This window comes from Muntiacus reevesi, chromosome 2 (genome assembly GCF_963930625.1).
Source record: "Muntiacus reevesi chromosome 2, mMunRee1.1, whole genome shotgun sequence".
Lineage (NCBI taxonomy): Eukaryota > Metazoa > Chordata > Mammalia > Artiodactyla > Cervidae > Muntiacus > Muntiacus reevesi.
The window spans coordinates 10256275-10276714 of NC_089250.1; the positions used below are offsets into that span (position 1 = coordinate 10256275).

Here is a 20440-nt window from a genome sequence, read left to right on the forward strand (position 1 = left end):
GAAGGAAAAAGCAAGAACCACCACCACCGTCGAAAACAACCACCAAAAACAATAAGGAACACATTTTCTTTCAGTTCTTCATAAAAATCAGCTATATGCCATTCAAAAGAGTCTGAGCATTGTTTTTTCATGACCTCACTTTCTCTTCTTAAGCTGAATTTGAAATAATGTCTCGCAGAATTATACCATAGAGTTCCTGGTCTGACTTACCCCCACTATTTCTGTTGTGTGTGTGAAATAATCTGTCTCATCTTCACCCTCATTCCATCTTATATTCATCTTGTCCTTCATAAAGGAATTCTTCCCCTTCATCCTCCTCCCCATCTTCATATTCATCTAATTGTTTTTCCTAAGTGCTTTGTAATTCAGTACTTTCATAACGGTATACTTAGTATGCCAATATATAAAAACCTGAATCATGCACATGTATGGCTCTAATAAGAGCCATCACACCATTTTGTACCATGACTTTGAGGGCTTCTGTTTCTGTGGTGGGATCCTTTTTGTCTTCATAAGGATCAGGGGAATGGTATGTGAACAAGTACAGGGAAAGAAGAGTTACAAACAGAACCACTTACCTTTGTAGGACCAAGGCCTGCTACAGACTTGAGAAGTTTGGGAACAGGCTCAGGTGATGGGAAGGCAGGCTGACAGATGCCCTCAAACCAGGGTGATGGTTTGGGAAATGTTTCAACCACATCTTCAATGTTACTATCAGAATTATTGTCCTCAGAGAAAGTGGTACTCTCTGGTCTCAAAATGCCACACTTTGCTTCTACTACAGTGAAAACAGGAGAGAGTACATGAGAACATGTGTCATTTCAAATCACGGAATAACACCAGAAGGACAGTCTTCGAATAACTTACTGTTTCTGTTGGATTGCTGAGAAGTCTTCATGAGCTTTGTCAACTTTGGTTTCACGACATGCTGGAGAAGAAAATAAGAGCTTGAAGAATATAACAAGTATCAACCTGAATAAATTTATAACATCCTCCACTCCTCTATGATCTAACACAAAGAGCACAGGTTCTGCAGTCATTCAGATGTGGATTCAAATCCCAGTTCTGCCACTGACTGACCTGCTCATGGGGAGAGGATTATGACAGATGACATCAGAAGCCCCGGATGTTCCTCTCCTTACCCCTAATTGACAGCTATACAAATACGATGACACCCACTAGATTACTTTCTCTACCAAAATGTTCGAGAGTAATAATTTATCCCCAGGAGTTCAGAGCACTACTGAAAAACTAAGACATTTAAATTAATTGCTATATTTTGAAATCTGCTTCCATGATTAATATATACATGAATTATCACTTGGGAAGGGAAATATGAAAGCTTAGGTTTTAGCAGAACCTTATTTAGATGGGCTAGAACTGTAAACAGGAGAAGCTACTTCTATTCTGTTTGTCAAACAGCTAGAGATATAAAACAGGGGGAAAAAAATCAGCTGCTTCTATGAAACAGGGAAAAAGCAAGGTTAAACCCGTAGGGCAATGATCATGAATGAAAGCCACAAACACTCTAAATAGACAGCCATAAGCAAACATGTGCACAATAGGGGAAGAGAGAGATGGACTGAAAGAACAGACACTGAAGAAATTTGTTCTGTGAGGAAAAGTTAACAGTAAATATTTTAAAAAAGAAATTAAAAAGGTAGAGGAGAAAGAAGAAAGGAAAAGGTGAGACACTCTTAGTCAAGAACAAACTTCACGGGGGAAAAAAAAAGGGATAATAAGGTATGCGGAGAAACACATATATTTAGAATTTATATACAATAGATCAGTAATACATCAGTATTCTTAAGGATATACTATGAGCAAAGCCTCTTTTTCATATGATTTTATTAATCTAATTATATGCATCTACACTGTTCTTCAAATTCTATGAAAATATCAACATCAGTTCAGGTCAGTTGCTCAGCTGTGTGCGACTCTTTGCGATCCCATGGACAGCAGCACACCAGGCTTCCCTGTCCATCACCATATTCCCAGAGGTTTTACAAACTCATGTCCATTGAGTCGGTGCTGCCATCCAACCGGCTCATCCTCTGCCGTCCCCTTCTCCTCCCGCCTTCAAACTTTCCCAGAATTGGTATTTTCCAATGAGTCGGTTCTTCACATTGGATGGCCAAAGTATTGGAGTTTCAGCTTTCTGAATGTTGAGCTGTAAGTCAACTTTTTCACTCTCCTCTTTCACTTTCATCAAGAGGCTCTTTAGTTCTTTAATTTCTGCCACCATGGTGGTGTCATCTGTGTATCTGAGGTTATTGATATTTCTTTTGGTTATCTTGATTCCAGCTTGTGCTTCATCCAGCCCAGCATTTCGTATGATGTACTCGGCATGTAAGTTAAATAAGCAGGGTGGCAATTTACATCCTTGATGTACTCCTTTCCCGATTTGGAACCAGTCTATAGCTCCATATCCAGTTCTAACTGTTGCTTCTTGTCCTGTATAAAGATTTCTTAGGAGGCAGGTCAGCTGGTCTGGTATTCCCATCACTTGAAGAAGTTTCTACACTTTGTTGTGATCCACAGAGTCAAATGGTTTGGCACACTCAATAAAGGATAAGTAGATGCATTTCTGGAACTCACTTGCTTTTTTTATGATCCAGAGGATGTTGACAATTTGATCTCCGGATCCTCTGCCTTTTCTAAATCCAGCTTGAAGATATGAAGTTCATGGTTCATGTAATCTTGAAGCGTGGCTTGGAGAATTTTGAGCATTACTTTCCTAGTGTGTGAGATGAGTGCAACTATGTGGTAGTTTGAACATTCTTTGGCATTGCCTTCCTTTGGGACTGGAAGGAAAACTGAACACTTCCAGTCCCGTGGCCACTGCTGAATTTTCAGATTTGCTGGCATATTGAGTAGAGCACTTTCACAGCATCATCTTTTAGGATTTCAAATAGCTCAACTGCAATTCCATCACCTCCACTAGCTTTGTTTGCAGTGATGCTTCGTAAGGCCCACTTGACTTCGCATTCCAGAATGTTTGGCTCTAGGTGAGTGATCACACCATCCTGGTTATCTGGGTCATGAAGACCTTTTTTGTAGAGTTCTGTGTACTCTTATACACCTCATCTTAATGTATTCCGCTTCTGTTAGGTCCATACCATTTCGACCTTTATGGTGCCCATCTTTGCATGAAACGTTCCCATGGTATCTCTAATTTTCTTGAAGAGATCTCTAGCCTTTCCCATTCCATTGTTTCCTCTATTTCTTTGCATTCATCCCTGAGAGAGGCTTTCTTATCTCTCCTTGCTATTCTTTGGAACTCTGCATTCAAATGGGTATATCTTTCCTTTTCTCCTTTGCCTTTGGCTTCTCTTCTATTCTCAGTTATTTGGAAGGCCTCCTCAGACAACCATTTTGCCATTTTGCATTTCTTTCTCTCCAGGATGGTCTTGATCACTGCTTCCTGTACAATGTCATGAATCTCCATCCATAGTTCTTCAGGCACTCTGTTTATCAGATTTGATCTCTTGAATCTATTTGCCACTTGCAGTGTCTAATCATAAGAGTAAATACTACATGAAACTAAATTCAGAGCATGAAAACAAATTTCACAACAGAACACTTTACCTTGGTTTTAAAATCTAAGACTTCATTGTTTGATGGAGGCCCTAAATCAACGCCAGGTTCGTTGGGAAACCTTTAAAGCAGAAACATACAATAAAAATGAGTGAGCTCATTACTTGAACAAAAGAAAAAAAAAAAAAGTGAAAGTCTCTCTATATATTAAATAAACTTTCTTGACATGAATTAAATTTGGCCTGTTTTAAAACAGCTTTTTTTTTTTTAATTTTTAAAAAATTTTTTGATGTGGACCACTTTTAAAGTCTTTACTGAATTAGTGCCAGTGGTGCTTCTATTTTATGTTTTGGCTGTCTGACCCCAAGGCATGTGAGATCTTTAGCTTCCCTGACTGAGTATCGAACCCACACTGCCTACACTGGAAGATGTCCTCGTAACCATCTTAACCATTGCACCCCCAGGGAAGTCTCCAAAAAAGTTTTTCATTACCTATTTCTGCTTCCTTGTCTCCCATTCTATGAAATATCTAGTTAACACTCATTCTTAGTTTCCATAACAGAGAGTGACAGCCAATATATCAGCAGAGCCTAAAAATAATTTGTTTTCACCAAAAGTTCTAACAGCTGAACGGAAAATCCAATTGATGGACTGAAATAACTCTTGCTTGCCCAAACTGGAATAAACCTGATGACTTAAAACAAAGCGGAAGAATAGGCTTTGCCTTCTCCATTGTCTGTTCAAGGCTCAGAGACGAATCTGAGTTGGTCCAAAACGGGAGTCTTGGTCCATCAGCAGGGATACCACTTATTGAGATGGCACCACTTCTCTCCTTTACTCAAAGAGGGAGTACGGGGAGTTTCCCCACAATGTCGAAACTTAAAATGTACACAAGTCAAAGGACTAATTCATATCTTTAACTTATATGCTACACGGGTACTTCTCAGTCTCTGCCGAGGGCCATGGGAGTGGACGTGGGAGCCAGGAAGGCCAGCTGTCAAGTCACAGGTCAACTCATTTTAACCAGGGTCAATTCATTAACCTCCTGAAACCACAGTTGCCTAATTAAGTACAAGTAGGACACGGCTACTTTACAAAGCTGCTGTGGTGACTCTATGAGGTCACAAATGTTAAGCACGTAATGCAGTGTCTAACCCAGAGTAGAACACTCAACAAACATTAGTTTCTCTTATTCCATGTTCCCTTAGTTAAACATATAATTTAAAACATCCATAAAATCTTACCTCCTTGAAGAGTCCTCTTCAGAACTCTCATCCGCTATTAAAGAAAAATCAAGACACATTTTAAATCAACAGAAGAAAAATACAGAATATTAAAACCTCAAGACTGATGCTTTGTTTAAAAGTGTTCCTTTCAAACCACACCCGGAGGCCACACTAGAGGAAGCGAACAGTGGTTGTACTATTCTCATAGGCTCACCTAAGAATGCCTAAGAACCACTCCTCCCCTTTATAGTCATCAAATGCAAAACAAAAAAACAAAGAAAGAACTGCTGTTTACAATGACCATAATCCTAACCAAACTCCAGGAGACTGACAGACAATGATACTATACCAGTAACAGAATCAGTACTATAAGCTGACAATAGCACACGTAAATAGCACAGTATTTCTGGACTTCCATTGCCTGGAGCACTGAACAGAGACTAGAGGTGTCTTGCTGGGACATGACAACTCCTCTGGCTCTTCAGTTAAGAATGAAAACACCCTATCACAGGGAAGCTTGGTCCACAGGCACTGAACTTCAGAGTGTGGTAAAGCATAGGAAACAAAGTCGTCTCTTCCTGGCCCTCTTTCCAAAGGCAAGAGAAGTATGAAAGAAGTACTCATTCCAGGCTTAGAAAGGATTATCTCTTGAAAGGGAGGTGGGGGAGGGCAAACGGGTAAAGGGCATCAACTTGGTGCTGAGAGTGGAGACTATTCTTGTAGACTTGTAGTGGTGAGACTGCAGTAGGTTACACAGAAGTTGAAGTTTTTAAAAAATTTCCATATATATATACACATACACAGACACAGACACACACACACACACACACACAGACACTAACATGTCTAAAAAGAATCTCTTGAGACTGTCTCCTTCTATTGCTCAAGAGTATCTGGACCACATAGAGCAGGATGGTCCAAAGAGTGCTGTGTACTAGTGAGGGCTATCATTATATCAATCCGTCCCATTATATGGCAAATGTTTATAGAAATCATGCTTTTTCAGCTTGGAAGGCATACATCATCACATCCTAAGCTGACGAACAAGGGGAGGGAGGGAAGAATGGAGGGAGCCACGGACTCTGGTTCTGCTAAACAACATTTCCCAGGGGTCGTCATGATCTGATGCTGGAGGGATGACTCACATGCAGTGACTCCACGGGGAAAGGAGCACTGCAAGCTTGAGTCTGGAGAGCAGGGGCAGTGAATTTTAACTGTTTTCACTCTGTGACATCAGAACAATGCTTAGGACACAAGAGACACTTGAAAGTTATCTGTTTAGTGAAAAAATGAGCAAATAAAAAGCATGTTTTCTTCGAAAATTTTGTTTAGAAAAATACAGAAATTAACCAGAGAAAACTCTATGCTATTCTGAGCGTACTGAAGACCAAGACACTCTCATCTCTGTATCTCCTCTGAATAATGTACTAAACCAACCTACAGTTCTTTGATAGATGTTTTTGTTGTTCGGTCACCAAGTCCTGTCTGACCCTTGTGGCCCCATGGACTACAGCTCACCAGGCCCTTCTGTCCATGGAATTTCCCAGGCAAGCATACTGGAGTGCGTTGCCGTTTCCTTCTCCAGGGGATCTTCCTGACACAGGGATCAAACCATATCTCCTGCATTGGCAGGTGGATTCTTTACTACTGAGCCACCTGGGAAGCCCCCTTTGATTAGACAGAGGTCTACTCAGTCAAAGGTATCCTCGGATACCCTGTACAATGTGCTAGATGCCACATGCAGTGGACCTAATGTTGTTTTTGTTAATGCAAAGTGTTTTTGTGCTTTTATTAGACCCTGCAGAGTCCCAAGTCCATCTATTTGGGGATCTATTATGATAATTTTTTAACTGATGGCAAGAAAGCATCTTGTTCTTGCAAAACTATACTGTCATGACAATTGGCCAACACACAAAAGAAAACATCTGGTCCTAATGAAGTCAATCTATCTCACTCTCTTTGGATCTGTAAGGAATGAAGTCGGTAAGCTACACCTGCTTGGTACAAAAATAGGCAAAATAACTGGTTCTCAACCAGGCATTGCTTTTCTGCCTTCGGTACTATTGGTAAGTATTTTTCAGAAATAATCTCTCACTACTATGCTGCACACTGGCTCAGCTTTGCAGTTCTTATTGTTTATCATTTCTTATCCTACCAGGAAGGGATTATTCAGGTTCCCAGTTTTAATGATGGTGACTATTTTACTGAGACTAATCACTACACAGTAACTACTAACTATTCATTCACTAAAAGCAAACCATTTCTATAAATGAAAGTTCACTTTCATAAGAAGTCCAATCTGCTATAATATGACTATAGATGAAATATACATCATACTCACTTAATTTTTTTTTTCTGATTTACACAAAGATCTAATATAGGACTTTAGGGGCCATATTAAATAGATGGATTTCTTTTCAGACAATACTGTCTTTGATGTTAAATCACCTACAATTAACTTCTTAATCACTTCTGAATACTAGAGTATTAAGAAAGTAATTTAAAAAATAAAATACACATACAATTTATGCTAATTTTTCATAGTTCTTTCATTATTGAAACTTCTTCACTCCTACTTTATCTATGGTAGAATCACCAAAAGTAATTTGGTATCAGATGACGTACCTGGGTTGCTCTTTTCAGGAGAAGTTTTAGGTGTCTTTTCTTTATATTCAGAAATCAGTTGGCGAAAGCTATGTATTAAAAATGTGCTAAGTAATATTTTAACACTGATATGAAAAACAACTACCAAATTCTTGGATCATTTCAGACTATGTCACAGATAACATCAAAACTTCAATTGTCCCATACATTTCAAGTTTCTAAGTTCTATACGCTTTTATTTAGCATGTAGTAAAGGAGAAAGTAAAGGTATATTGTCACCCTGCTTATTTCACCTCTATGCAGAGTACATCATGAGAAATGCTGGGCTGGATGAAGCACAAGCTGGAATCAAGACTGCCGAGAGAAATATCAATAACCTCAGATATGCAGATGACACCAGCCTTATGGCAGAAAGTGAAGAAGTACTAAAGAGCCTCTTGAGGAAAGTGAGAGAGGAGAGTGAAAAAGTTGCCTTAAAACTCAACATTCAGAAAACTAAGATCATGGCATCCGGTCACATGACTTCATGGCAAATAGATGGGAAAACAGTGGAAAAAGTGGCTGACTTTGTTTTCTTGGGGGCTCCAAAATCACTGCAGATGGTGACTGCAGCCATGAAATTAAAAGATGCTTACTCCTTGGAAGGAAAGTTATGACCAACCTAGACAGTATATTAAAAAGCAGAGACATTACTTTGCCAACAAAGGTCTGTCTAGTCAAGGCTACCGCTTTTCCAGTGGTCATGTATGGATGTGAGAGTTCGACTGTAAAGAACAGCATCGAAACATGTATATTATCAAGTGTGAAACAGATCGCCAGTCCAGGTTGGATGCATGAGACAAGTGCTCGGGGCTGGTACACTGGGATGACCCAGAGGGATGGGATGGGGAGGGAGGTGGGAGGGGGGTTCAGGATGGGGAACACGTGTAAATCCATGGCTGATTCATGTCAATGTATGGCAGAAACCACTACAATATTTTAAAGTAATTAGCCTCCAACGAATAAAAATAAATGAAAAAAGAAAGAACGAAAGAAAGCTGAGCACCGAAGAATTGATGCTTTTGAACCATGGTGTTGGAGAAGACTCTTGAGAGTCCCTTGGACTGCAAGGAGATCCAACCAGTGCATCCTAGAGGAAATCAGTCCAGGGTGTTCATCGGAAGGACTGATGTTGAAGCTGAAACCCCAATATTTTGGCCACCTGATGCGAAGAGCTGACTCATCTGATAAGACCCTGATGTTGGGAAAGACTGAAGGCAGGAGGAGAACGGGATGACAGAGGATGAGATGGCTGGATGGCATACCGATTCAATGGACATGAGTTTGGGTAAACTCTGGGAAGTTGATGATGGACAGGGAGACCTGGTGTGCTGTGGTTCATGGGGTCCCAAACAGTCAGACACAACTGAGTGACTGAACTGAACTGAAAGGAGAAAGAAAAGGAAGATGAAGCAGTCATGAACTCGGGGTATGTAGAGCTCCAATAATTAACTAGATTTAGCTTGGCATACAGAAAATCTCTCGAGCTTGCAAATCCTAGCTCTATAACCAACTGCTCTTTGTTCCTGGAGGAGTTGCTTCTCTTCAGTTCAAAGTCTTCCTCTACACAACTTGGATCTTACTGCCTGATTTCACAAGAGGACCGACAGGATTTAATGAGAAAATAGACCCCCAAAATGCGTGTACAAACAGTCAAAGAATGGAATAATTTGTGCTTGAACTACTTTGGAATTCCAAGTAAAACCCAATGTGTGTTTCTTCATACATTTAACATTCAAGTGCTGCATGAAACTGTTATGAATTCTGGTGATTAGCTGTTCTTCGTGATCTATAATTTAGGGAATCTCAGCTCTTATATAATGTGTACCTAAATTTATTTATAACATATGAACTCACTACATGAGAGAACATAATGATCCCCCATTATTACTGCAACTAATTACACCAAGAACAGAAAACTAATCACAATCAAGACCTGGCCTGGACCGCTACTCTTCCTCCTCTACCTACTCAAACTCTGAGCCAGCAGATCTTTCCGACAATGATGTTTAATCTCCATGTTCCTCTCCAATTCACTTGGAAGACATATCCCTACTCTTACAGTGGATACTGGCAAGTTCTAGACAGGGCTTACCTCTCTGAATTCTTACTTGAGAATCTTACTTAATTGAACTATCTTACTTGAGATTTAGGGATTTCTGCTGAATGAGTTCCTTATGGGGCAGATTCTGAAAACATTTAAGGCAGAGGCAGATAGGAATCCATTGGAAGATTTTCTTTATTATAGGAAACAGATCCCATATGGGGCCAAGCATAATTAGGGAATCTCGGGCAAGCTGGCACCCAGTACTCTGGGAAGGATGACAGGGAACCTGAGGAAAGGTGCCCCCACACCTTCAAGACAGAAAGCTGCCTTGAGATTCAAGGCTAGATACAAAGGAAATAGGGAAGTCTGCTCAATCCCTGCAGGAGCACTTGACCCTCGCTGACAGCCTAAAATGGTCCCCACTGACATCTGCTAACAGAAAAGATAAATAAGAGCCTCAACAGCACCTCATCATGAAGATCTAGGCTTACACGTGGGCTCCACATAAGGTCTCTGAGTGAGGGGGAAGCTAGGAGGCCCAGCTGCCCGAACTGGGTGCTGGTGCTTTGTTTGCAACTGTGACTGAGCGACAAGCTTACGTATGAGAACAAAGGTGCTCTCACTCTGAAGTCGACGTGTGCGTCACCTCAGAGGCTGGGGACCTGGACCCACGGGGGCGGCCTGGGAGCAAAGGTCAATCGTGAGCCCACTGCACGATGAGTTTCTTTGTTTTTCCTTTTAAAATGTTTTATTATAGGTCCTTATAGAGCCACATCCAGACTCCAGATCCAGCTGCCAAGCAGACCCCGTCAAGCCCAGCTGGGGCAGCAGTGCTGCAGCAGCAGAATCAAGGCAAGCAACAGGGTGATGGGAAAGCACTCTTTCCTCCCCTCCAAGTGACTTGTGGAAGAGGACTGTCTCGTTCATCTTAGGGAATCCGCCCGGTTCTTGGAAAATTCAAGGGGAAGCATATAGAGAGGCAAGTCCTCGAGGGAAAACACAGGATTTGCCGCTGAACCAAATATATCAAGACCCAAAGAACTAGTTAGAAATATCACAACTGTGACACTGTTCATGCCCCATACCGAGAGGTCACACTTGGAATGAAATGGCTAATGTCAAGCTTTCTAAGGATCAAGGTCGACATGTCCTGAGATAAAGCACCCCAAACCCACAGCCAAGAGAAACTAACTGGCCTTTGCTTGGCTTTCAGCTCTTGAGGGGGAACATTTCACCACCATTCTACAAACTGCCTACAGCAAACTGCAACTCTCACTGGTCACGTAACAAGTAACAGTGAAAATTATATTTGGCTGTAGTTTAGTGAGAACTGGCATTTTAATGTGAACACTTACATATTAAAACTACTAACAGCAGCATATTCTTCTGCGGTCCATCCACAAACATCTTGAGATAAGATGTCAACCCCTTGCTGAAGAAGAAGTCTGACTATTTCTGGTGATTCATGCTTGATAGCAAGCATGAGGGCTGTTCTAAAACAACAGAGAGATGACTTCAGCCTCAGGAAGTTGAGTCAATTTACTTAAACAGTGAATCTGATATGCTTTACCAAGTGAACGCCTTGCCCTTCCATGAAGAATTGACCATTTACAGGCTCAAGGATTAATCTTTGTAAATCACCTCCAAGGCTAAAATGAAGGGACGGAAAAGAAGCCTCCTGTCCCATTGGGATGCCAGGTAGCAGCACTTACTATTTCAAAAGTCCCTGATGGGGACTTCCCCGGTGGGCCAGGGAAAAGACTCCAGGCTCCCAATGCAGGGGGCCCAGGTTCCATCCCTGGTCAGGGAACTTGATCCCATGTGCTGCAACTAAGAGTTCCCACAACTAGGACCCCACACAGCCAAATAAATAAATAAATAAATGTATTTTTAGAATACTAATAAAGTCCTTAGTGGACAAGAAACGATGCTGAGGTCACTTATCTGAGGCAGGTAAGTGAACTATTTAAGGGATGAATTCCCCATTTTCTCCTTAGTCTGATATATTTGGCTTCAAAGTCAGCTAGAGGTTGGATTAAGAAAAGGCTACTTGCAGGTTTAAATCAAAAATATTGATAATAATGGGAATAAAAGTAGTCATGGTGGCAGTTAATGATGTGGACAAGCATGTGCTAGGCACTGAAAATGAAATACTATATATAAAATCTTTCTCACACACAGGCACATTTGAAAGATGCCCTACTATTTGTCTTGTGTATCAGGAAACTTATTTGCTGATGACAAGTAACCCTAATCAGTAGGAAACCTAGGAATTGAACTTAGTCTGAATCTAAAGCTCATCATTTTCATCTGTATCATCCACCTCTGACTTGGCTTTGTTAAAGGAACTGTTTGTGGGGAGGGAGGTGGGAGGGGGGATCGGGATGGGGAATACATGTAACTATATGGCTGATTCATGTCAATGTATGACAAAACCCACTGAAATGTTGTAAAGTGATTGGCCTCCAACTAATAAAATAATATTAAAAAAAAAAAAAAAAAAAAAGGAACTGTTTATCCAATCAAATCTATCTTTCTTCCTTCTACCTGCATTAAAAATGAAAATATCAAAATGTACTAAAATGAGAAACGATAAAAATTCATGAGCCCACAGGATCTGGTGACAGTGAGTAATAATCACCTTTTTGTGGCTGTTGTTATTTAGTTGCTATGTTGTGTCTGACTCTTTTGCAACCTAATAACATCAGCGTTCTTCAAAGAAAGTAATTTAAAGCAGTGAGTTATCCAAAAGACGAAATCGAGTCTTTTAGGTTTACTATCCATCTTTTAAAAGTATATACATACAAAGTAGAGGTTAAAGAATTTAAAGAATTAAGAAACTCGATACTGTCATGAGTTAAACTAAAAACCAGAATCCATATTAAATAAAGTCAATAAAACTAATTTGAAATCCCTCAGCTATTCCAAGATCGACAAAACAAACAAAAAACAGGTTGCATATGACATCAGTCAATATTATAAAGGAATATGAATCCTGCTATATATTCCCGCTATATAGTGTTCATGATTCCCAGTGAGAATAATTGATTTTCTACCTATGTGATGATGTGTTGATCACAAATGAATCCTCTTATTCATTTAATCTTGATATTACCATCCTAGAACAGCACTGAGGGTTTTAAAAAGAAAAAGAACAATGGTACCATTTCATCTTGTCAACCGCACGTACACTTGCTTCTTTGTCTATTAAAAACTCCACCATTTCTCCTCTCCTTTCACGTACAGCAAGTAACACTGGTGTGAGGCCATCCTGTAAAACAGGGAAAACCATTTCTAATGTACACAGTTAACCTATTTCTAAGCTGACATTAAAATCGTGCAATAGATTCTCGCAACTTAAAAATACAATGCAGAAAGTAAATGAAAAAGTGGCCCTCCTCCTCATCGCCCTGTGCACCTTCTTCCTCTTTAACATGCTCCTCCTCTGGGCCTTCCCTGGTGGTCCAGTGGCTAAGAGTCAAGCTCCCAATGCAGGGGGTGCCGGTATCATTTAGCTACTGTATCAACTGCGCATTTTAGGAACAATGCTGAGGCAGAAAAATCTAATACTATCTGTAGCATGCATAACCCATCCAAGGATGACCATGAGTAAACTCAAAAGGTTTTCAGACTTGCCAATGGGAATACTATTCTCTACATGAACATGCAAAGAGAGAAACTTTTTTTTTTTTTCTTTCAAAAAATCAACTGTGGGAACCCTGTTTTACTGCTTTCTCAGAAATGTCTCCTGGAATTGAATCTTACTCATTCTCTCTTCCTTGCTTATGACTCTTTCCACTGCCGTTCCTTAAGTCAGACGTTCTGGCCCACAGGTCAGCATTAGCTAGATGCTAATTCCATGCAGAATGAGCGCCCTCCCCACCTTATCTTCAAAGACCCTTCTTGATGACTCTCATGTGATTACCTCCAGACCACCAGGAGGAAGCTTCCAATATCCCAGAGTTCTGGTGTCTCTCTCGCTGTCCTGCTCTTAGCTAAAGACTGCAGCATAAAACTACCAATAACCACACGCCCAGCATTTCCTGCAGGAGCTGCTCCTCCACGAGCTCTCCCTGCGCTGTCTCTTATAACCTGTGTGTTTGTGAGAGTCATTCAGTGTGAAACCACCACAATGAACTTAAAATTTCTAACTGGAGAGTTTCAATCTCGTTCCTAATAGATTTTTGAAAATATGAAATCAGTTAGAGATTAGACTGTCTTTAAAACCTTCAAAGATTTATCAAAATAAACTATCAATCAAAAGTTGGAAACTCAAGTGCTTATGGATGGAAAGCTGATGACCTGAGTAAGTGAAAAAGGCAGGTGAGACCGGTAACCCCCAAACACACGTCCCATACAGAAGTGCTGTCCTCTGCACGCAGACCAAACAGTAGGATGGGCTCGCTCAAGGGGGCCCAGATTTGGTCCTTGGAGAAGCCTGAACTTCTGCACGAGCCTCGTCAATTTGAAATGTTGACTCAATGTGTGGAGGTAAACTAAACATACCCAAGGGCCATATTTGGTCTATTGCCCACTTTTGGTTTTATGTTTGCTGTTTCCAAACAGGTGGGTAGAAAGCAAATATTTCTTTGTGAAACCTTTCCTTTCTTTAGTATCATATGTTTCACAAAAAAGTGGGTCCCAACATGTAGTAAATAAGCCTACTGAGACTCATAATTCAATTAAACATAAATTCTTTTAAAAAGACTCATACATCACAGTCAAGAATGCTTCCACTGCCTGTTGAAACTACAAGCTATCTCTAGAATTCTTCTAGATTGTTAACCAAACGTAGAATGAGTTCCTAAGCCCGCTGAAACTAAGTGCTTAAAACAATTCCCCTCTCTACTGTTACTAACTTTACGGGTTTTAAAGCTCTCCTCTGCTTATGCCAGGGATCAGCAATTCTAACAGACACACTGCAACAGTCTGTCCTGCAGCTGACAGCAAAAAAGGCTCACTGAGTTACTATTACTGCACTCAGGAAAACCCTGTTGGTGACAAACATCTGTTGACCTAATGACCTGGATGATAAGAGAAGGTGTAAAATCCTTAAAGGGTCAGACTCTACAGATGAAGTGACTACGTCATGAGCAAATCTCTAAAGACTCGAGGAATGTCACTGAATGATGAGTGGTTGGAAGGAAAAGGAGTTATCGTTCCAGCCCATAGATATTGCCAAAGGTACTCCTTTTAACGTCTCAAACACAGAGGCAGAGAAAAAGTCAGGCTAGTGTTGTTGGAAAGGAGGGAGCTGATGGAAGTAGCTAGCACTGATCAAACTCCAACGCTTCTAGAGACTACTTTCTTTTGTGAAGGGTGCATTTAGAAATTACATGTGTTCACTCCATAGTTATTCATCAAGGACTGGATCAGAATCTCAAGGGAATAGTTCTAAACACACATGTCCAAGTGTTCCTCGATTTACTCAGTCAAAATCTTCAGGGAACAGCCTAGGCTTGTACATTTTTTAAATAAGTTTTCCCAAATAATTGTGGTTCACCAGCAGAATATAGCTGAGACTTAGTGCAGAAACCACTCCAGTCTCATGTCTTACTCACAAAGCCAATTCCTTCTCTTACGTGAGGGTGTGAATAATAAAGAAAAGTGTAAGAGGTAAGAGTCATCAAAACTGCAATGTTGTAGATTTCCCTGGGTAAACAGTAGTAGAACAGGGACTAGTAAACCCAAAAGGCAACTTGATCTCATTATTTATAAACCCCTTCCTTCCCATCAAGACATTCTAGATGGGAGATCAGAGTCTAGACTCTTATCTAAGTGGATGGTTCTGGTTCTGCCAGAATAGGATAATATATCAGTTAATTATTTGTTCTTCTCTCTTAATTCCCACTTAATTGCCACCTGTTCACTGCCAGTCTGCTTTGCTCAGAGTCTTCTTAAAACTGGCACCTAGGCAAGTTTACAATTCACTCACAGTCTTTCTCGAAATAACAATTATTATCCCTGAAAATCACAGAAATATATAAACTGACAGGAATAAAAAGCACAAACTAAAATCTAGGGACTTCCGTGGTTGTCCCGTGGCTGGGTCTCAGTGCTCCCAGTAAAGGGGGCCTGGGTTTGACCCCTGGTCGGGACACTAGATCCTATATGCTGAAACTAAGCCCAGCACAGAGAAATAAATAAATATTAAAATAAATAGATCCTCTTCTTGGCATTTCCCAACTGCCAAAATTCTGGCCTACTTGCACTTTTCACTTGCTCGCTCCTTTTCCTTTCCTTCCCCCTCTTGAGATTTGGGCAGTGACAGAGAAACCATGCTTATCTAAATCATTTTTCATAAAATGGGAATCTGTCAACAGCAGCAAGATTTCTATTGTGTTGTAAAATGCTTTCGTTATGCTTGAATTTTAAGACAAAGTCTACTGAGGCAAATTTTGCTTTACTGTGTTATTTTAGACTGATTCAAAAAAAGAAAACAAAGTTAAGTGGGGGAAAATATTTGGAAAATGTTTTACCTTTAAGAAGTACAGTGTTAGCATAAATCCCGGCCATAAACACATAAAGGAACGCTTTACTATCTAATGCTTGAGAAATATCATGATTTAAAGTGAAATCTTAGACAATTTGCTTCCTTCAAAATACTTTCACTCAGGGAAGACTGGAGCTTCCAAACATGGAAACCTGAGCCCACCTGTTAGAGTGGGGGCAGGTCCTGGCGGGGCTGCAGAGGCTGGACTTCACGAGCTTCCTGAAGAAAGACCAGGAGGGGCAGCTCCCCAGGCACAGCCGCGACCCTGCCGAGCTGCTCTCCGGGGACTGAGCGTGGAGGACCCCGAGGTGCACCTGGTGAACCAAGGGGTCACCAGCCAAGTGAACGCCCTTGCTGGGTGTCAAACAACACCTGACCTGCCTAGTTGGATCTCAGAACCAGGGTTCCTGGAGAGTGCAGGGCTCCAGGAGTGCTGCCTCCCAGGCCCACTTGCACTCACCCAGCTCCATGACGGGCACTGGGTCTCCTTCCTCCTCTGCCCACCCCCAGCGGCACACATTCCCTGAGCCCCTGTAAACAGCCAGTCCCCACATCACTTCCCTCCCCAGAGGCCTTCATTTCCTGTGGGTTCGGAGCCTACCACCCACTCCCACGCACGTTCTCATGGGAAAACCTTCCTTCTGGGGTAGACGGGTGGCTGGCAGGCAGAGCTCTGTCTTTTCTGGGGTCACCGACTTTTTTCACCCCCACCCCCTGACTCAGGTTTAGAATTGTTTCCATGGTAACAAGGCCTCATGGGCACTATGCAGCTTACCTATTTACATACTGTTGTAAATAAAACACTTGTAGATTAAAAAAAATACTGCACAAACATTTGGTCAATAAAGTTAGCTGACGATACCTTGTTCCTGGCTTCAATATGGGCGTTGTAGGAAAGCAGCTTTGCTGCGAGTGATGTATTCTGGCAAAGGACAGCGTGGTGGAGCGCGGCGTTGCCACAGGCATCCGTGACATTCGGGTCGGCGCCGTGCTCCAGCAGGAGAGTCGCGCAGTCCTCCTCTTGGCATTCTACGGCCTGTCAGCGTTGTGCCAAGAAACAAGAGTGTGAGTACTAGGAATTCACAGTAAACAGTTCACAAGCTTCACCAGTTCCCTCTATTTCAGTGAGACAAATTCACTTTTGGTCTCAGTAAATCACATCCATCTCATGTGGACACGGTTCGCTGCCCCATACCTTCATCAGCGCCGTCCTGTTTTCATTGTCACAGAGGTTAAGCAGGCATTTTCTCTTCAGGAGGAGAGCTACCACCGCTGGATGGCCATTGGCACAGGCCAAGTGGAACGCAGTCCTACAAAAGCAGGAGCAGTTTTTAGGAAACTGTAGTGTCACTGTTTCAAAACAATCGTTCATTCATGTGATTGAAAACACGCAATAGCATGGTACTCCTATCGCTCTAAAACAAATATTTTGTTTTCTTTTGGAAAAAGAGCAGCATATATTAGCTTTAGCTCCTCTTACACAATATGAAAGAGCAATCTACTTGAATAGAACGCACGAGACCTTGAGATTCAGCTCAACTTGGGTTTGAATTTGACTTTCACTCTGTCCCTTATTAGCTGTCACTCAATCTCTTTGTGCCTCAAGTTCCTCATCAACAAAATGGAGAGAGAGTAGTCGTTATCTCACAGGACACCGCTGCGATGCTTAAATGAGATCCATGCACAGGTAACAGCTGGTAATTGTTAGATTACAATATCAAAGTTACTACTATTGCTACTATCTTACAAGGACATCTGAATGAAGTCAAAGGATATTACAACTCCTTTGCAGATATGTTTTGAGGATTAGAGACAACATTGTACTTTGATGATTCCAATATGCTTAGATTCTCACATGTTAACGTCTCTGACATTGGAATGTAATTTATAATTCACAGGCTTTACAACTGTAAATTGTAGCATTTTTGTTTGTTCATTTCTCATTTTTCGTGTTGGTCTAATTACCATGAGGTGTTTTCGTCTAAGTTTCTTTAGAGATGATGCCTGTTATATATTATTCTATAATAAAGGTCACAACACAGTGATCCCCAACTGTGAACGGCTACACTGCATTTAAACTGACTATAAAATATTAGCTATATTCCCCATGTTGGACAATATATCCTTGTAGCTTGCAGGATTTTAGTTCCCTCACCAGAGATCGAACCCTGGGCCCAGAGCAGTGAGTCTTAACCACTGGATGGCCAGGAAATTCCCAAGATTCCCTTGACTTCTGAAAAGGCTGAAAGTTGCCACAGGATACCAATCCTCACAAATAAATTGAAAGTGACAAATTATTTTTACCTCTTCCACATTCCTATGAGTGCCAGAAAGATAAACCCTGTCTGTTCACCCGACTTCCCTACAGACAGCTTGCTCTACAGAGATTTTTTAATTTGGGGGGTTGCTAAATCAACTTTCAGATTTTTTTTTTTTTTTTTTTTTTTGGTTTTTTTTTTGGTGTGGAAACCCAGGAAACTCCAGAGTGTTTGCCTTTGAAATCATTCTTAGAAAAGTCTCTGGGGTGGGATATGTGTATACTTACAACTGATTTATGATGTTGTACAGCAGAAACCAAGACAACACTGTAAAGCAATTACCATCTAATTAAAAAGATATGAAGGTTAGTAACCAGTAGAACAAGGAAAAAAAGGTCATTGTCAGTACACAAAAAATGTACCAACAGGAATTTCAGTTTTCTTCTGGTACTTTTCTCACCCTGTGTATTTCAAATGTTTGATCCATACTCCATCTGAAACTTTTTGGTGAGATAAAAATCTAGTTACTTTTCTCTTCATAGTTACCAGGTTATTTCTCTACCATCTACACATAATTTATCTTTACTAATAGAAAACGTCATCAAGCAAATTTTGAAAATCAGAAAGGGCAAATCTTTGCCTACTATACAAAACTTCCAATTTCATCACAATTAAAGACAGCATGTGTAACGCAAAATCTTTAAAACCACGGTCTGTTTATTTAGTTTAAACATGGAAAGACCATATATCCTAAGAAAACGTCTTCCTATTTAAGAACACATTCAGCTTCCGACTTCAAAGCTGTCTTCTAAGGTCCTTCAGCAAGGAACATATACACATGAGTGTACAGTGATATAAAATGGATATTGCATTGTATCTGAAGAATTTTTAACCCAGAAGCTGACCTGTCATGGGGATTATTTTTCTCACTATGCAGATTTCTGTAATATGTAACATTATGGTATAAAAATGTGTACATTAAAAATAAGATGCCGACAACCTCAAAAGTCTGTCCACTGCCAATATCCACAATGGACGATCCATGGGAAGAAGAGTTTTCATAAATCACATGAGAAAAACAATGTGAAAGCCAGGGAGTTCCAGAAGATTTCTTGAGGGCTATAGAACTTGAGAGCTCTTACTCATGAGTACACCATGTTAACGCATGCATAACAACAAATGAAAAGGAGGAGGAAGAAGAGGAAAAATAGATGCTATTCTTTTTTTTTTTTACATTCGTGATGTGCTTAACACAGTACCTGACACAGACTAAGATTTTAAGAAGCTAATTCATTGAGCATGGTGGGGCTTTAGTCACTAAGTCGTGTCCGACTCTTGCAACCTCATGGACTGTAACCACCAGGCTCCTCTGTTCATGGGATATTCTAGTCAAGAATACTGGAGTGGATTGCAAGTCCCTTCTCCAGGGGATCTTTCCGACCCAGGAATTGAACCCATGTCTCCTACATTGCAGGTGAATTCTTTACTGACTGAGCTACAAGGGATAGGATCATTCTGGAATTCTATTAATAGTAAGCTAAAGAAAATAGAGCAGAAAGCCTCTTCATTAGAAGAGGCAGAATGGTGTAGGGGTTAAAGACATGGGCTTTGGACCTATGGGCTTACATCCCAGTCCTACCACTTCAGCCTTTCAACCTTGAACAGACGACCTGAACTTTCAAACCCTCAGTATCGCCATCGTTGAAATGGGGCAATGGTCTCCATCTCTGAGGCTGCTGAGGACTCACACTTGTGTCATTTGCCCGGGGCTTGGTACCTAGCCTCCTTGAATGTGAGTGGCTTTCACTGTCATGGAGACAGAGCAGCAGCACTGACTGCATCCTAGTGGATGCCAAGCACACAGCGGGTCTCCTTTTACAGCAGCCAAGCTGAGGCTGAGGGGTAGCAGGCACAGGGTAACGTGGATAGAGGTCACTGCCTACAGGACAGCTTATGGGCTCTGAGGTGACACCCCCGAGGCCGAGGCCCCATCACTGAACTGGCTGTGTAGAATCGGGCAGTCACTTCACTTCTCTGGACCCTTGTGTCCTACTCTGTCACTGCCCAAGCTGTGTGGAGTATGAAATGAGACACCACACATAAAATACTTGGCCCAGGGCCTAAGGATGGTGGTCATGGTCATGCTTTTCCCTGTTGCCCTTACCACAGCTCTTCCTACCCCTTCTCACCATGTTCTGCCCAGCGCTTTAGTCCTGGGCCGCTGCTGTGGAGCATC

The 20440-nt window shown here is 41.2% G+C and overlaps 1 protein-coding gene across 4 annotated transcripts in view; it reads right to left on the reverse strand.

Annotated features, from left to right (window-relative positions):
• The window catches only part of LOC136159098 (ankyrin repeat domain-containing protein 7-like), a 55512-nt gene extending 38287 nt beyond the window's left edge, over positions 1–17225 (reverse strand). Inside the window, exons 1-10 of one of the 4 annotated variants that reach the window (XM_065920918.1) lie at positions 17142–17225; positions 16809–16982; positions 12644–12724; positions 10809–10946; positions 8672–8790; positions 7389–7456; positions 4782–4815; positions 3589–3658; positions 868–928; positions 579–778 (exon numbers count right to left, since the gene is read on the reverse strand). In XM_065920918.1, coding sequence (XP_065776990.1) covers positions 10917–10946; positions 12644–12724; positions 16809–16982; positions 17142–17147 — 291 coding nt within the window. In that variant the 5' untranslated portion in view covers positions 17148–17225 and the 3' untranslated portion in view covers positions 579–778; positions 868–928; positions 3589–3658; ... (2 more) ...; positions 8672–8790; positions 10809–10916. Of the gene's footprint in view, positions 1–578; positions 779–867; positions 929–3588; positions 3659–4781; positions 4816–7388; positions 7457–8671; positions 8791–10808; positions 10947–12643; positions 12725–16808; positions 16983–17141 lie in introns of those variants that run through there. The other 3 variants (XM_065920917.1, XM_065920916.1, XM_065920915.1) reach the window with 3 other exon arrangements.
• Positions 17226–20440: the final 3215 nt, after the last annotated feature.